The sequence below is a fragment of the Scomber japonicus genome, chromosome 1, assembly GCF_027409825.1.
Source record: "Scomber japonicus isolate fScoJap1 chromosome 1, fScoJap1.pri, whole genome shotgun sequence".
Taxonomy (NCBI): Eukaryota; Metazoa; Chordata; class Actinopteri; order Scombriformes; family Scombridae; genus Scomber; species Scomber japonicus.
The window spans coordinates 17,394,791-17,412,891 of record NC_070578.1 but is presented as its reverse complement, the minus strand read 5'-3'; the positions used below and the strand labels follow the sequence as shown (position 1 = coordinate 17,412,891).

The 18,101-nt window shown below is 38.0% G+C and overlaps 1 protein-coding gene across 1 annotated transcript in view; it reads left to right on the top strand.

The window, feature by feature from the left end:
• Positions 1-17,094, top strand: part of galnt2 (UDP-N-acetyl-alpha-D-galactosamine:polypeptide N-acetylgalactosaminyltransferase 2) — a 53,238-nt gene extending 36,144 nt beyond the window's left edge. Inside the window, exons 4-16 of the mRNA XM_053316917.1 lie at positions 2,215-2,313; positions 2,434-2,501; positions 2,600-2,665; positions 2,788-2,909; positions 4,839-4,926; positions 6,594-6,681; positions 6,788-6,891; positions 8,345-8,471; positions 11,337-11,429; positions 13,238-13,321; positions 13,654-13,780; positions 14,909-15,028; positions 15,164-17,094. Of these exons, the coding sequence (XP_053172892.1) occupies positions 2,215-2,313; positions 2,434-2,501; positions 2,600-2,665; positions 2,788-2,909; positions 4,839-4,926; positions 6,594-6,681; positions 6,788-6,891; positions 8,345-8,471; positions 11,337-11,429; positions 13,238-13,321; positions 13,654-13,780; positions 14,909-15,028; positions 15,164-15,319 (1,342 nt within the window). The 3' untranslated portion in view covers positions 15,320-17,094. The remainder of the gene's footprint in view (positions 1-2,214; positions 2,314-2,433; positions 2,502-2,599; positions 2,666-2,787; positions 2,910-4,838; positions 4,927-6,593; positions 6,682-6,787; positions 6,892-8,344; positions 8,472-11,336; positions 11,430-13,237; positions 13,322-13,653; positions 13,781-14,908; positions 15,029-15,163) is intronic.
• The last annotated feature ends 1,007 nt before the right edge of the window (positions 17,095-18,101 follow it).

Below are 18,101 nucleotides of genomic sequence, written 5' to 3'. Positions count from 1 at the left end.
CACTGTTATCTTTTAACAAGGCAGAAATACCTTTTAAAGAACTATTTTGGACAAATGTTATGACGTTGAGGCCTACAGCTAAACAATGGGAAGTGTTAAAGGGTTCACGTGTGTGTCTCGTCTTTGTCAAACTGTCTCTCAGAGTGATTCCTGCAGTTTATTGTCTGTTCGACTGCTGACTGGTTTCAAGTGAGAGATTGTGATGATTGTTCTTGCCTGTCGAGCCAACAAGGAGGCTCAAAACACACTGAACCTGTTCTCAGAGAACAGAGTGATCCTATTTTCATACCTCAAGTGAAAGGCACACATCCTCATTGTATTTTCAGCTAAGCCTCAACCTGCTTTAGAGACAGACGAGAACATCGTGGAGTGTTTTTTATTGTTTTTCTAGGTTTTACTGTATTTCTTTATTCAATTGAATTATTGTTTTGATAAGATATAATATTTTATATTTAAAGAATTTAAACACTTGTTATCATCACATTGATTGTAATGGCTTTTGTGGTCTTTTTGGAAAATAAATGCTAATCACTTCAGTGTTTGTAGTATCTAACACATTGTAATACATGTGTGAGCATTTTTGTGATGGTGATGGTGAACTTGCTTTCATAACCTATTCTGAGATTCAACACAAAAAGAAACCACTACCATCTTATAACAATGGCTCCATTCATTCTGTGGTTTTGTTCCTACAGAATATGTCTCGCATACTGTGTGAATCAAAGACTGTTTTCATAAAGACAGTGGTCTGGCCTCACTGACGTATTGACCTAACTTGGTCAGCTAGAGCCATTAGCCTGCTAACAGAGCATGGATGTGTCTCCTATTGATGTGGTAGATATGTGTCATTTGCTCAGAGTGAAGTGGTGCTGATTGTGGAGGGAAAAAAGAGACTGGTTGGGTTTCTTCAGGCCGAGGCCCCCTTCACCAGTGTTTTCAACGCAGGATCAAAAGAACTTGTAGGCTTATTCTTCAGCTGTATAATGCACACATTTATTAATTTTGACTGCACAATAAACGTACAGGAAGATGTCAAATGAAGATTCATTACTTTTTCCAGGGTTTGAGAGGCCAGTGAAAAATACCTCCTACATGAAGCACACAGACAGTTTGAACTGCAACTTCAGTTTGTACTTCACATGCTGTACATCCACATCCAGTGTGTGTAAACCATAACAGACAAACTGGAAAAATCAATTGGCAGATTCTCTTAAAGTTTGATAAATGTTCATTTGTATACACAGAATTTGACTACACACACATTTAGTACTAGAACTGCAACTGACAATTATTTTTGGCAACAATTAATATGTCTGTAATTTTCTCAATTAATCAATTAGTCATTTTTTGGTCTATAAAATGTCAGAAAGTTGAAAGTGTCAATCAATCCCAATTTTTTTGTTTATTATCATAAAAGACTGAAGAAACCAGAAATGATTCACATTTAAGAAGCTGGAACAAAAAAATGTTAGCAATTCTTCTTAAAAAATGACTCTTAACATTCAATTATTATTCAAAAATGAATTAGTCAATTAGTGAATCAACAAACTGTTGCTTACCCTGTGAGTCAGCTGGATTCACGAAATCACGCAAGAATCTATCTGGCCAGGCTTCAAGATATGCACTAGTAGTTTGGACCAATCATTGTTCTATGAGAAATATCACGCGATCTTGTGATCCTCTGAACCCAGCTGCCTTGTACAGTAAGACAGGAATAGATGGTGATGGACAGATAATTTGATCCAATCAACAGCCAAGTATTTTGTGAAAGTAGCTGCCCCTTCTCTGCCGACTTCTCAGATGGTTCTGTTGTAACAACATCTGGCATGTCAGGTTGAATTGTTGCCGCTCTGTTTGATACATACAGCAGTTCATCTCATATACAGGATCTAACAGATTGTAGTGTTGAGGTCAGATGTGACAGTGTGAATGCTCCATTTTCTTCTTATTCTTCTCCACCTCCTCCTCCTCTCCTCCTTGTCTTGTCACTTTTTCCCCGTGTCCTATCACCCATGCTCCTGACTTTTGAGTCTGACAGGATTTGTCTCTGTTGGAGACACACACTGTTCATGTATTCAGAATCTGTTCAGGGAGCGGTTCCAGCTTGCAGCTTGGCTGGCATGTCCAGCTGTGTGCTTACATATGGAGGAGTCTGTATGCATTTATGTATATTTCCTGGCATTTATTCATAATTTGCGTGTGTGTGTTGTATAGTTGTAGACACAAGCAGTGGAAATCGGAACTGCCAGCCTCCAGTGTGGTCATCACCTTCCATAATGAAGCCCGCTCTGCTCTGCTGCGGACTGTGGTCAGGTAGGTGAATGGTGTGTTCTGTCCACCTAAAGACCTTTTCTACTTTGACCTCACCATTGGCTTTTTTCATGTTTTGTTTATTTATTTATTTGTGCACCTTTCGTCTTTCTCTCGTTTCAGTGTCTTGAAGAAAAGTCCTCCAAACTTGGTCAAAGAGATCATTTTGGTTGACGACTACAGTGATAACCGTGAGTTTAGCACAATGTATACTACATATATACAAAAATAAATGTTCATATGATGTATGTATGATTAGTGTGACGCCTGTTTCATGTGTGCATTCTAGCGGAAGACGGAGCGCTGCTTGGGAAGATTGAGAAAGTGCGCGTGTTGAGAAATGACCGCAGGGAAGGTAATTAAAGGAATAAGAACAAGAAAGTTTTGTTTCATGTTATCATTTGTTTCTGATACGGGGTGAAATCAATTTGTATTGGATGGTGATTTTGTGGTTTTTGTAACTGATGTTTTCCTCAGGTCTGATGCGTTCAAGGGTTCGTGGTGCAGACGCTGCCACGGCACCAGTGCTCACCTTCCTGGACTCCCACTGTGAATGTAATGACCACTGGCTAGAGCCGCTACTGGAGAGAGTGGCTGAGGTATACACACACACACACACACACACATACATACATAGACTGCCAAAAATGTGCCTTTTCCCAATTGGGTACAAGGCTTCTGTCCCCATTTGGACAAGCCATCGCCAATTAACTGGTCAATTAACCAGTTTGAAATTTGTCCCCAAAAGTAGCCTATGACAGACTACAGACAGTGCACAAACACACCTTCATATATTAATACAATATATTGTCATGGCCGAGAAGGAATAAGTCTCAACCGTTCCAAAGAAGAAGCCAAATTCAGGCTTAGTGCATCATTAGGGTGTAAAGAGAGACACTAAAGACATTGATGTTGCTCGAAGGTTTAACAGCATATTACTGTAAGTCTAAAAAGCCAACACACACCCTGAAGAGCAGCTCTCCAGTCAGTGAAGTTACTCTGGTTTGACCTCTTTTGTTCTTTAAGGAGTGTTAGAAATAAATAAAAGTAGCATGGCTTCTTTTAAAAGTGACGCTTAAGGGAAAAATGAATGCTAACAGTCTTCAACTGCTCTTGAGTTATCTGCAACAGTAAGAAAAATACACAGACACAACCATGCCCTAGAAATGCCAAAAATAGTGTCCTGGTGGATTGTTCTCTTACTGTATTGCTGTATTTTTAAAAAAATCTACTGCATCACAGCACTGAAAATAGCCTCATTAAAGAGATACAGTTTGGTGATTTATATCTGTAGAAATGTTTTTGCCCTGCCCTCCTTCACTCAGAATCAAAGGTCAGCGAGGCACCCCTGGAGCTGGCTGGCAGTCAGTGTCTAGTTAACACGAATATGAAAAACAAGGAGCACATGACACAACTTCAATAACACAGGAATGTTTGCACTCTGACCCTCAGTAGAAGCACATTGTGATAAATGTAGAAATGAATACTCTGTAGTTGGAAATGTATGTATCAAAATGGAAATGTAGGATTATAAACCAGTATATGGAAAATCACTACTTATCCATATATGGCATTTCTTAATTTCTAGAAAGAAATAAGGATCACTTTGTTCATTGATGAGATGTTTTGGGTCTTTGACAAGGCACAATGCTCAATCTAAGACACAATTTTTATTCATTCCTAACAAGTCAAACTTTTCAACGGTTTATGTTTATGTGTTTATTTACCTCAGCAAGCTGCAAAAAGAAAACCCTTAAACAGAATAAACATAAACAGCTCCATCATAGATTTGCTGTCTGTTTGTATTTAGAGAGAAGCCTTTTAGTAATGACTTCAAAAGGAACTTCTTGGTTGAATAAAATCTTGATCTGAAGTGGAACACTGCGTGTAAAATGGAGGTTGTGCTTTAAATATTTATCTGATCTGACTGAAAATACCCTGGTTCTGCATTTGATCCTCCAAAAAATGTTTTTTTTTTGTGTGTGTGTGTGTGTGTGTGTGTGCGCACCATTCCCAAGTTAATAAATGCCTGGAGCCAAATCTAAAACATTTTGCCGTCAGATTAGTTGACTTTTCTCTGCTTTGGTTACACTGCTAAATAATGAAACGCCCTCTACATAAAAGATCAGTGTGTGTCATATCTAAACGTCTCAGATAAATAAACTCTTTCAGTGTCTGGAAGTTTGATTCTGTAATTGTCTTGGTGGTCACTTGAGCAATCCTTTCTCTAAACTGTGATGAGGTCCTGTGTGTCTTTGTGTTTCAGATGAGGGTTTGATTTGGAAAAAAATCTCATTTACTTGATAAACACAGTGATAAACTAAATAAAGAATTTAAACTGAATTGTATGAATCACTGGCTTTAAGGGGGATAATTACTTCACTCTGATTTTTCACAAAACATGCTCAAGAGTGGTGTGTAGCTCTGCTTATTTTCATCCTTTTTGACACAACTTGTAGTCAATATTTTTAATGATTATTTCTGGTCATTTTTGAAAAAGCTCTAATGAATTATTTTTTGTTTTCCAGGATAAGACCAGAGTAGTGTCTCCTATAATTGATGTCATCAACATGGACAACTTCCAGTACGTAGGAGCCTCGGCTGATCTGAAAGGAGGTATGGTTCACAAGCAGAGAAGGACATGACACACACCCAAGGCTGTGTGTAATGCTTTCAATAACAGGTTTATGCTGTTCTTCCAGCAGAAATGAAACCTGTTGTTTCAGCTTCCAAATTGCTTTGCTTCATAAACAGCTTTCACTTGAGTGTTTTTACACACACAAGGCACCCAATCCTGGTTATTAAACATTGAGCACTGTCAGCTGACTGGATGTAAGCATGTCTCTCACATATACACTCTAACTTGGTTTTAATTCGGCTTTTGTATTTTCTGACTGACAAGTACAAGTACACTATAATATATCAGTGTACCATGTGTTGTAAATTAACTTTTTCAATTGTTAAGTGTTATGCGGAAATGACGGAGCTACTCACATCTGGAAAGAATTGAAACAAATTGTGGACTGAAGTCAGATGGCTCCCAGCAGCCTGTCTGAAAAGAATTTATTAAATCTTTGGATTAACATTTTACTTTCTCTTTAATTTCATTCAATTTCATTTAATCTGAGACAACATGTTATATTAATGAGCTTCTGTATGTATTATTTGTGCATTTGCATATTGCATGTACTGTTCATACTATGAACATTTGAACACTACCGACTAATATGTAAATTCTCTTCATTTTAAAATCTAACAGATTATAATTTACATATTTTAACTGATTAACTTTATTTATGATTACTTGACTTGTGGTACTTGTATTTTCTCTTACCTTGCATATTTGGTTGTTATGCGCAACCACACCGAGGCACTTTCCTCACATATGAAAACCCTCTTGAAAATAAACCTGACCCTCATTTTGATTTGGTTTCCCGGCAGCTGCGTTTTACAGATTGACATCTGCTGGAACGTCTAGTATCTGTTCCTGTTAGCACAAACCTGTTAAGTATATTAATGATATGCTAGTTGGAGAAGTTTTCCATACAGTCTTTTAATTTGCTTTAATTTACATAATAGTATCTGATATGCCGCACTTTCATTCATGCATGGCTGAGTCATTTATACTTTACCTCTGCTGTTGTACTCAGAGTTTAATCTATTTCTAAAAAACAGGACACAATGACCAGTGGTCAGTAAAGTGGCAGAGCATATTTAAAACAATTAAAACAATAAAAGTGCTTAAAAACAGATGCACAATAGAGGCAATGTCCATAAATTACATATAACAGATATATGGATATTAGATATCCAATTTAAATAAATATATGCACTCACCATCTGGCAGTATTGCACATAATGCCACTTTCTAACCATAACCCTAACCCTAACACTAACTGTGCAATGGACAATATTTGGATGGATTACAGAACATTTTTATGGATCTGAGGACATGAACACTGAGAATTCAAAGATTAATATCCTATCCTATGTGTTATAGTATTAGTATCATTTAGAATTGCTGTAGGTTTTATTGCAGAGATGCAAAACTGCCTTCCACATGTGAACAATCCTCTCTCTGCTGACACACAAACTCATACTGACATGTATCATCAGGCAACTGCAGATATATGCAGTTCACTAATATACTGTAATCCTGCTGTATGTAATTATGTAAAGAGTGTTCTTAATCCCAACTAATGGTCATGATGATGGGTTTTTTGTACTGTGTGTGTGTGTGTGTGTGTGTGTGTGCGCGTGCATATGTGTATGTGTGTGTGCAGGTTTTGACTGGAATTTGGTCTTTAAATGGGACTATATGACTCTGGACCAGAGACGTGCTAGACAAGGAAACCCCATTGCCCCAATAAAGTAAGACATGCACACTCTTAAGACAAAGCCATGTTCACACACATGCTCATACACAGCTGACACATCACCAAACACTAATCTCCCTCTTCTCTCTCTGCCCCTCCAGGACTCCGATGATAGCAGGGGGTTTATTTGTCATGGATAAGGAATACTTTGAGCTGCTGGGGAAGTATGACATGATGATGGATGTATGGGGTGGAGAAAACCTGGGTGAGTGCTGCTATTGTGCTGATGCAAATTCAGTAGAATCACACCAGACTGATGATGGTGTTTAGGAGATTTAAGTATTAGACAGGAATGGAAGACCAGCATTTCCCATACATGGCTCTACTTGAGCAGCCCACACAGTTAGATAAAATCCAAATTCAAAACAGCACAGATTTGTCCCGTTGTCTTTGAGTTTACCACTGCATTAGTTGGATTTAATCAATGAATGAAAAGGAAACGAGGAGTGTCTGTTTCCACAGTAAATCATTTGTTGAGTGCTTTTGCTTTTAAATGTAACCACCATGAAACAATCAGAAATAAAGGAAAGTACTCCCCCCATTCAACACCATAACATCTTCTGCTGGTGCTCTAAAAACAAAATCCTCCTGGAGTATGACATCATCATGACATCACAAGTGACAGCTGTGGAGATCCTGAAGAAGAAGCTGAATGAATACCAGAAACAGACATCAGCTGTATGAACAAACCCCATTCACCCATGAAGGCCAAAAGATGTGAATGAAAGCCCTAAAATGTCCACAATAAAGAGATCCTTGGAGGTTTTATTTTTTAAAACTTCCAAGGACGGCACCCACCACCACGAGTAAATTCTCTACCTGTGGAAAGCACAAATTAAAATGATACTAAAGCTACTGCACACACTAATAATTATTATGTTTGGCTGCTGTGGTGAGCTGAACCCTTCCTGCCTTCCCTCTGATTATCAGCCTCGGAAGGTGAAATGGTGATAGCTTTTTTTTTTTTTTTTTTTACAGATACTTTTAGTCTCAAAAAAGCACACTATGAAATGTCTTTGTTTCATAATATTTTTGTGTTATGTGACTCAGAAAGCCACACATTTCTGCTCACTTACACACGTATTATACCATGAGATTTGGTACTAAAGTAGCAACGAGGATGCCTCTCGCTCTCGAAGTAATGAGATCATCTGCGTTTCCATGCCAAGAATATGATAAATAACAGAAAATCCTCCTGTAATGAGCTGGTCATATCTGGGTGAAAGATTCCTCCAGAGTGTAGTTGATCTTAGAGAAATTAGAGTGTTAATGTGATAATGAGTCTGTATTGAGTGAAAATAGAGATAATTTGCAAACACTACAGTAATATAATAACAGCTGTGTCTCCCCGTTGTCTTTGTTTGAAATCAGTTGGGAAATCGTTATGAATAAACAGTGGACTGAATGATTCATGCTTCTCTTCAGGAGGTGTAATGATTCAGAACTGGATTGACAATACAGATATTGGTTTACTTTTGTGCTCATTTTCAAACACTTATTCAGTCAATGTTGGAGAGGGAACCTAACAATGTCAACATTTACCTCTTACTGCTTACAGTAGTCAACTGTGATATTGTTATGGAAACAGCTTGTTGGAAGAAAGTATTTATGACTTGTGTGTGTGTGTGTGTGTGTGTGTGTGTGTGTGTGTGTTTCAGAAATCTCGTTCCGTGTGTGGCAGTGCAGTGGCAGTCTGGAGATCATTCCATGCAGCAGAGTTGGTCACGTCTTCAGAAAGCAACATCCATACACCTTCCCTGGAGGCAGCGGGACTGTGTTTGCAAGGTAACACACACACACACACACACACACACACACACACACACACACACACACACACACACACACACCCACAAACACAAACATTTGAACATTCATTAATCAAAGGCTCCACCCATCACACTCATTCTTTCATTTATTTAGTCAGAATTCCTGTTCATTCCCGTACCTGTTATTTGCGTGGTCCCTCTTGCACCTCCTCCCTTAATGTCATCAACAACATTGATATTAAGGACATTATTAGTTCTTAATGTTTGGGAAGCAAATACCAATTTTGCAAAATTCTCATTTGGCTCAAAATAGACTACAAAATTCAACATGAACATCTTTACACTATTTTGAGAATCAATCATTGTCGGCTGTGATGATCTGGTAGTTAAATTGAGCACTGTGACTTCATTACAGTTTAATCTTTAAGACCAGGTTAACAAGACGTTTGATCTTTAAAGTGGGAAAAGGTCTATGTAGTAGCTGTCACATGATCTTTAACTGCAGATGGAGTTTGCCCAGTTGTTCAGCAATTTTACATGTTGAAATTTCCTTCCTTTTTTTTTTTTAAATCATGTGATATGATTGATGATTGAAAGCTCCACAACAGCTACTAAAAGACTGTTTTTGTCCATTTTCAAGGTCAAAAATGAACTTTGAGTCCCATCTTTTTAGCCAACATGGATGAGTGGTCCTGGAACAAAAAGTTGATAATGAGATGATCAGACAGTTTGTCACCTTTTGAAGAGAGTCAGACAGCCCCACCTTTCTCACTTTTCCAGTTTTAGTTCTAAACTACACTAACCGGCTGCTGGCTAATGAACAAACAGAGTGATGGCAATCTTCTAACCACACACGCTTATTTCCTAAAATTCCATGACAATAGGTGAAGCTCCATCTGCTGGTGAAGATCATGTTATGATAAAAAAAACTACAGAACAGCTACTAATTGCACCTTGTCTCAACATTTTAGCACATGACATCTATCTAATATCATATATAATATCAGTATTTATAATATTGCTTTTGCTATTGTTTTTATTGTAATAATGATTTTCTTTTCTTAAAGTAATCTTTTTTTAATTTGGGTTAGTTACTCACCCTCCCTGCAACACTCTTCAGACTTCTCTTCATACTGAAATGATTTCTGTTATTTTTATTACTATAGCCACTTGCATCAATCACTGTTATAAACACTGGAACATACATTATTGAGTTTTACTACAGCTCTGACAATTAAATTAGAGCTACATGATTAAAGCCAAGCGCAGACAATTAAAAACAATGTTAAATATGGAAGATCAGTTTTGAGAGCTGATAAATGGGACATCATAATCACTGAACATCAGTAAATATGGAAAGTGATACACGGAAAGATATGGATCTCCGCTTTGAAGCGCTTCAACCACAAGTAACCCACCCCTGGAAAAAAAACCTGACAAACCCTCATAGCCCTGATTAAGAACGGATGGGTGGATCAACAAACAGATAACAGAGATTTTAAAATGGCTGTGGTTTCTCCCAGTGATGTACGTAGCACAGAGAAAACAAGAGAAACAAGAAACAAAGGGAATATTACACCAATATATATATATATGGTGTCAGCTCATCACTATTTTTAGTATCTGAAACCATTGTTCTGAGGTTATGATGTCTTTTCAATGATAAATGCAGTCTACTATTACTAGGTTGTTCCAATAGCTGCACAATGTGGCAGAAAGGTTGTGATCAGCAGGATGTTCTTCAAGAACAAATTAATCCAACAGCGAACAAAGAAAGTTCTCTTTAATGGTTAATAATTGAATTAGATTGAATTAGATCTTCCAGAATAGACCCCGAGTCATGTGGAATTTAAATAAATAGACCCCTGTGAAAACATACTATTCAACATTATATCAAACAGTTTAAAAGCGTATTATATGTTGCTCTGTATATGAATATTTTTATCTGAGGCGCCTCCTGTGGACTACATTCCCAGTATGTTTTTTTTTTTTTTTTCTAAACACACACTATAGTGTGTCATAATCCTCTCCAATAATTTAAGATATCATTTATTAATTCATGGTCTTAGTGGTGTTCTCATGTATCAGTCTCAACACAGCAGAACAGTTTCGTCTATGCTTTGGGGCCGCTTCAGTTCATTACCATACCCTTCAGTCTGAAGAAAGCTCCAGGCACTCTCTCCATGTCTGAAGGTGGTCTCTCCGGAGAGTGAAGAGATAGCGCATGTTTTGTCTGCTTGGATGACATTACAGTTGTTCCTCTGAGAGCTCCATTTCCCAGATATCCAACTTATACTGGACGTGTTGAGACAGGACCAACTTACAGTGTGAGGAAAATCCGTTTAGACAGTATAAAGTTCCATCTGTGCCTTGTCACGCCTTGATGGCATCACTACAGATATTTCTGCACGGGTCAGGTTGATTGTATCTGTTCACTTCAGACCTCTGACAGAAATAGAAACACATCATGTATTAAGTTATTCTGGAGTGAACCATGCAGCCAAATCCTACTTAATGAGACAAACTCTAGTTGTATAAAACAGTGCCCGTACTATAGGTGGCAACAGACAAAATACACAGTACAACCAATATAAACCATTTTGAATTCAGTAATCCAGAAAACATAAACAAGTTACATAATGAGAAGAAACAGATCTGTCAAAATTTCTCTGGTCGTCATGTCAACACTTCACTTTGGTCGGTAACACTGGACAAATAAACACGCGTTCAGATTTGTCTTTCTGCCAAGTGGAACTCTGCCCTCTTATGGCTGCAGAGATGTGTGAAAAAACAAATATATGAAATATGACCGCAGGATAGAGTGTGTGTTTCTGTCTGTCTAGTCACACACACATTTTTACTTCTCTTGCCTCTTCTTCAGGAACACACGGAGAGCAGCAGAAGTGTGGATGGATGAGTACAAAAACTTCTACTACGCTGCTGTCCCCTCAGCGAGAAATGTACCCTACGGAAAGTAAGTACCCTTAAGTGTGAGCCCTCTAGGAGTTAGGCAGTCTGATGAGGCTAAAAAAGGAAACTACAAAGGCAGCCACATGAATAGGCATATTAATTGGATTGTCAATTAGCAGAATGTCAGCTGTAAAAGGAGCCATTTATCCCTTTTATTGAAGTGACATGAGGCAGTTAATGTGGCTCAAAAGAGGCCAGAATGTCTGTGCCTGATTTGCACTGATCAAAAGACTGCCATATGATTTGATGAGCTGAGGGGAATAGTGTTAAAATATGACAGCACTTCCCAAAACAAAGGAACATTGTGAACACCAGTTAACTGCAAAGATCCATGAAAAGTGAGGATGGATATTTAACAGAATAGTTTTACAGCTTTTAGTCTTTATACTCTATAGATGTTGGTCAGTTACTGTTGACTTATATCTCAACTGCTATTAGACCACAAAGAATGAATACCAAGTGACTTCAGTGATCCTCTGACTTTTCCTCTTATGACATCTGGTGGTGGAAAGTAACTAAGTACATTTACTTAAATACAGCACAGAATTTTAAGGAACTTGTAGTTTACTTGAGTATTCCTATTTTATGCTACTTTATACTTCCACGCCACTACATTTATTTGGCAGGTTTTGTACTTTTCCAAAAGATTTAACAGTGGAATGTGGAGAATTTAATGAGAAATCAGAAAATCAGAGAAAATCAGAAATCGAAAATAATGATTAAATGTATGTATTCATTAGTGTATATTCACCTGGAAATATTTTTTTTTGTTTTTTCATTACCTTATTTTTTTTTACTTGTAGTCAGGGTCACATTTCAGATGTTTTAAGTTGTTAACAGCTCCAAAAAAAATTGTGATTTTTCTCTCTCTGGTCAAAGATGAGAGAAAAAGTCCTAAAACTGAAAATAGATTTGTGTATGAGAGCTTTGTTTTTCTTTTTTCCTCTCCCATTAATCATCTCACAACCCCTCAGATCTATCTGGTGACCTTTTGGAGGGGCACAACTCCAAAGGTTGGGAACCACTGGACTAAACTAGCTAACTGTACATAAAGTAGTTCAAACTAGCTCCACCTCCAGCAGCTACAACAGTTAAATGATGCTGATGCATGTCATACTATAGACAAAACGAGTACTTTTACTTTAAAGCTTGAAGTACATTTTGCAGTGAATATTTTGGCACTTTATAGAATTTTTCAAGAAAAACTTGTACATGTTAATAGAGTATTTTTACATTACAGTACTTGACTATGGTGACATCAAGAGGTTGTGGAATGAGACATCCAGCCAACTCTTGGATTGATCGCCAATAGTTGTACGAGTTGTTTGAGTTGAATTTAAGTCACTGTGAGGAGCAGCAAAGCTTTTCTAAATAATCTGTGTGACTGTATGTAGCCTATTGGTTTTATTTAATTGTCTTTTGTTTCTAATGTATTATTTGATCCATGTATTAGTTTGGTGTTTTATCCATTACTTTCTGAAATGTATATAATAGCTTTTTGTGTCTTCGTGCTTTTCATACTTTTCCTTTTTTGCACAACAAGAAGCCTTCTCATACTCGTACACTGTAGCTCGAGATGAAATGCTTGTTGTGTGACCTTGTGGGATCACTCCTGGCATCTGCCTCCTGTGCCAGCCTCAGCAGTTATTTTCCCCAAAGGATGCTGTCTCAGACATGCCTTGGGCATCTATTCCCTGCCCTTACGTAATCCTTGTGTAGGGCTATAATTCAATCAAATCAAACACATTGAGAACCACAAGATCAGCCCTGTTATTCTCTCCTTCTCTGACTGTCTAACTCTCTCTCCCTTAGTATTCAGAGTCGTTTGGAGATGAAGAAGAGATTAGGCTGTAAGCCGTTCAAATGGTACCTGGAGAATGTCTACCCTGAACTGCGGTAAGGAAATGAGAGCATTTCATGTAATATGAGGTATCATGGTATGACAAAATACATAATATTATGTAATGACACGTTCATTTATGAAAACCTGGACTGCAACTGTGGTGACAATAATGACAAACTCTCAGTAGCAATTATGACTCAAGCACATTATTAAACTTTGGCAGGTTAGTAATTTGTCACTTATATGATGTAAATGTAGATCTGCATTGTAATAATTATGACATGATGACATAAAGGCTTTACTATATGATTCTCTCTGTGTGTGTGTTTGTGTTTGTGCGTGTGTGCGTGTGTGTGTGTGTGTGTGCGCGCATGTATGTGTTCAGGGTCCCAGATCACCAGGATATAGCATTCGGAGCATTGCAGCAGGGAGGAAACTGTCTGGACACGCTGGGTCATTTTGCTGATGGGGTGGTTGGCGTCTATGAATGCCACAATGCAGGGGGAAACCAGGTAGCGTTACCACGACGATACACACAGGTCAGCTTGTCTAATCATTGCTCTAGACTAGAGACACCTGGGTGGCAAGTGGTGGCACTTGTGGTGAGTGCACACAGGGTACATCAAAGGATTGAACTCATTTTAGGTTGGATGTTACACACAAATGGGAACAAAGTGTTTCAGCAAAGATCAGGTAGAACTTAAAGCCTAGTAGCCTACTATTGTCTAATATCTGATAGTAAGTGACATTTAGAATTAGATTTACATGTAAACACTTATCTTTACAGTTAGTGTGCCTACATATGCCTACATATCTACTTTGCTTTAAAGGGAGCTACACTCTTTACAGATAGTCAGACTTCACATTTTTAACTCTAACCGAGTTTATTAAGAATAAGTGGACTCTGGTTTTTACATAGCTGAATAGCCTTTTTATTAGGGTCAGCAGCTGCAAACTTAGATGTGTATTACAGTCTCGATTTACATACAGAATGAAAAGATCTCCTTAGAGGAAGTGAATGTTTCTGGGAGCACTCTGAATGTGGAGGATGTATGTAAATATATGAGTGTGTATGTGAGTTCATAGGAATGCAGCAGCAGTGTGTTGATGCCTGCAGGTTCTCAAATAGTTCATTCCTGAAATAGAACAACAGGTGTAGATGTTTAACAGGAGAAAACCTGGGTCACTGTGCTATGGATCATTGGCTTTACATGTCTGGTTTATCATTTTACAATGTTCGACACATACTTTGTGTTTTCAATTATGTAATTTTATTTATTTGTTTAAACTAACAGAAAGATGTTAATATAAACAAAGATGTTAAGAAGATATGAAAGTGACAATATGTTTTGGAAAGCCATAACATTTGGTGGATGATCACATTTCTTTCTGTGGGTATTGAGTTATTATAGAGTGAAGTATGATATAATGCAATAGAGATATTGATATGAAGTCATTTAACTACACTGCTATTATCCTTTTTGAGAAGTTGCACTCTGAATGTAAGTTGCACATGTACTGTAACAGAACTTAACTACTTTTGATTTCTTTAGTTTGTGTATATAGTTATTAAAAAACAAATGAAATCGGTGATGCTGTATGTTTAGACTCATATTTTACCTGCATTTCTTTTTGTGAAGGAATGGGCCCTGACCAAGGATAAATCAGTCAAACACATGGACTTGTGTCTGACTGTAGTGGACAGAACAGCCGGCTCCCTCATCAAACTACAAGGCTGTCGAGAGAATGACAGCAGACAGGTGATACTCTGAGACTGGTTGTACACTGTTAGCTGTAAATGAGAGCAAATTATATAACAAGACACAGCAGTAAGTGCACATTGTAGTTTTTTGCCTTCACAAACTTCTTAACATGTTTATCTCGTGTCTCACCAGAAATGGGAGCAGATTGAGTCCAACTCGAAACTTCGTCACGTGGGCAGTAACCTTTGTCTGGACAGCCGCAGTGCTAGGATGGGCGGACTCACTGTGGAGGTCTGCAGCCCCAGCCTCAACCAACAGTGGAAGTTCACCCTCAATTTACAATCATAGGGGGATGCTACACATCCCGGGAAGAGTTGGACAATGGATAGAGACACAAACAGACTCTGAGACGCGGATAAGAAGATGGATGTAGACTCGAGGAGAAAGACAAACTTGACGGATAAATCGATCCTTCTTGCGCCTCCTCCTCCTCCTCCTCAGACAGAGGTGAAGCCAGTCATGTCTACACCCCTCTCCCCCACCTCACCCCTCCCAAACTAAAACAAAGAGCCACGCCCACTGGGGGAGGGGTTTGTAGACCACAATGGAGTAAACAGGAAACTCACTATTTGGTGGCTGGATGGTGATGGTGATGATCATGATGAGGATAAAAGCGATGAAGAGGCTTTCCATCCAAACTACATACCTCAGTGTTTTTTCATTGATGGTTCCAGAGGCATATGATGTGTGAATTCTTTATTTTTCTCTCTCTTATACTTTCTTCAATGCTGGTGAAATAGAACTCTTTGATGTTTTTACTTTATAATTATTTTATTTTATTATTAATATTTTTTATTTCTTACTGTTAATTTTCTCTGGAATATGCAGGAGCTTTTTCTGTTTGTTTTTTCTTGAAAGAATCGGATGTTGTTGCACCTCTCCGTTGCTCTCTCATTGTTGTTTTTCCACACTGAGCAAGAGCCTGTAACAGCAGACAGGCTTCAGGTTGTGGTTTTTGTGAGGTTTTGGTTGTAGAGTGTCATAAACGGAAGGAAAGGACTCTGTTCCCTGAGCTTTTCATCTCGTTTAATCTCATTGGTTTACAGGAGAAGAGAGAGGGGTGGAGAGAAAGATGTGGTCTGCCTGATTTTCTTTACAGTTTTTTTTTTCCTACAAATTGTGTGTGAAGTCTCTGTACTTGGGGAGGGGAAGGGGTTAATAGGGAGGAGATTTCCCTGCTGTCGTTCGGCATCGACTTCAGTTTGACCTGGGAAGCGGAGTTCCTGAGGAACTCCAGGAGTGTCTCGAAGCCCACCCTGAGGATTGACTGTTTGTCTTCAGGCTGTAGCACTGGCTGCTGCAGCATCCTCGCTTCCACACCATCATGTCTCTAAAGAAACAATACACAGAAAGAAAAAAAAGAAAGGAAAAATTAACCAAATTTCAAAAGGACTCTTTTTGTGTTTCAGGAATACCAGAGGAGCGATTAGATGTATTTTCTTTACTGGTTTAGTTCATACATCTTCTCTGTCTGTATTGGCGTTATTGGTTACTGTCTTATAATCACACCCAAACTGGATTCAAGGAATTTCATGTTGCAGCTTCTTCTCTTGAGCTAACAGGTGTTTGCTGCAGATAGATAATAGTGACATTCATTATAACACCACCATTAGATGCCCTATATTTTACAGATCTACTACCTTATACATCAGTGAGATGGTTGTTTTCCCACATTTTAACACCCGCTGCCTACACTTGGATGGCAGTAGAAGTTTATACCAGTGTTCACATGTGAGTAATAATAAGGATAAGGATCTGTGATAAAGTCAAGTTGGAGTATTTGTTTATAGAGACCTTACAGATCCCTCTTTTTGTTGACACAGTAAAACCTTGCTTATTTCAGCCCGTGAACAGATCGGAGCTAGACTGATATTAGCTTATCGCAAATATATCCATGTGAGTACAGAAATGCCCAAAAAGTTTAAGGAAATTTAGAAGCGGTTACTATTATATATGTCAGACAGCAATGACAATGATTGATGATGAATTGATGGATTGATTTCCATACCATATATCAGTCACACTTATTTGATTATTTAAAAAAAAAAACAAATATAAGAGAATTGTAGTTACTTATGAAATAAATACTATCAGTCAGACTGATAAATCCATCATTATAAATCCAGTATCAGTGGGGATATTAAAGAGATCTAATGCAGAAAAGCTTTTAAACAGTCCTGACAAGTCAAACTGTTTGAAATGTGTATGCACACACATCACCAACAAGTTCCTACAGTTTCACGCAGCCAGTGGTCTTTTGTATGAACACATTTTCTTTGTTCATTGTGCCTTTTAGAGGAGACATCTGTTCAGAAGTCTTAAACTGCAATAAACAAGGTTTTAGAGTTCATACTGTTTCTGCTTGAGGTATGCAGACTTTTCTGTTTACACAAGCAGGACTGTTCCACTTTTGCTGATACAAAGTAAAAATATGAACACTTTTCTTTTGTTATTTTGGCGAGCAACTTTATTCAGCAAAACAACACTCTCATATGTTTTGTAATGTACTCTTCAAACTGGATGTCACCAAACAGCATTGTGCCACTTCATAGTTTCATGTTACTTGACAGTGTTACTGATACCATTTACAGTACCTGTATCTGTTTTCAAATCTACTTGATCCTTGTTGTGTAACTTAAGCAGCACCAGCCTCTCCTGGGGTTCATCATCAGTTCATATTCACTGATATTATCAATCGTTCTGTTCATCATTGACAAGTAATAATGGTGCAGTTTGGGGAAATTGATTTTGATTAAATTTGAGGTGACTCATCACTTGGCAGCTTTGAGGCAACTACATTAACACAAACATCTTTGCACAGATATACTGTGTATGACAAATCGCCTAAAAATCACATCATCTATTTCCTAGTAGACTAAAGAATTTACTGCCTCGAGTGTATTTTAATGTCAAATATTCTGCCCCCCCCTCCTCTCTCTCTCACTATCTCTGCACACACACATGCACTCACATTCTTACTTATAAATGCTCCATAAATAGTTTTTTTGTTGTTTTTTTTTCACTTTTACTAAGCTACCAAATCTGACAAAGACAGCTGCTCATGTTTGCT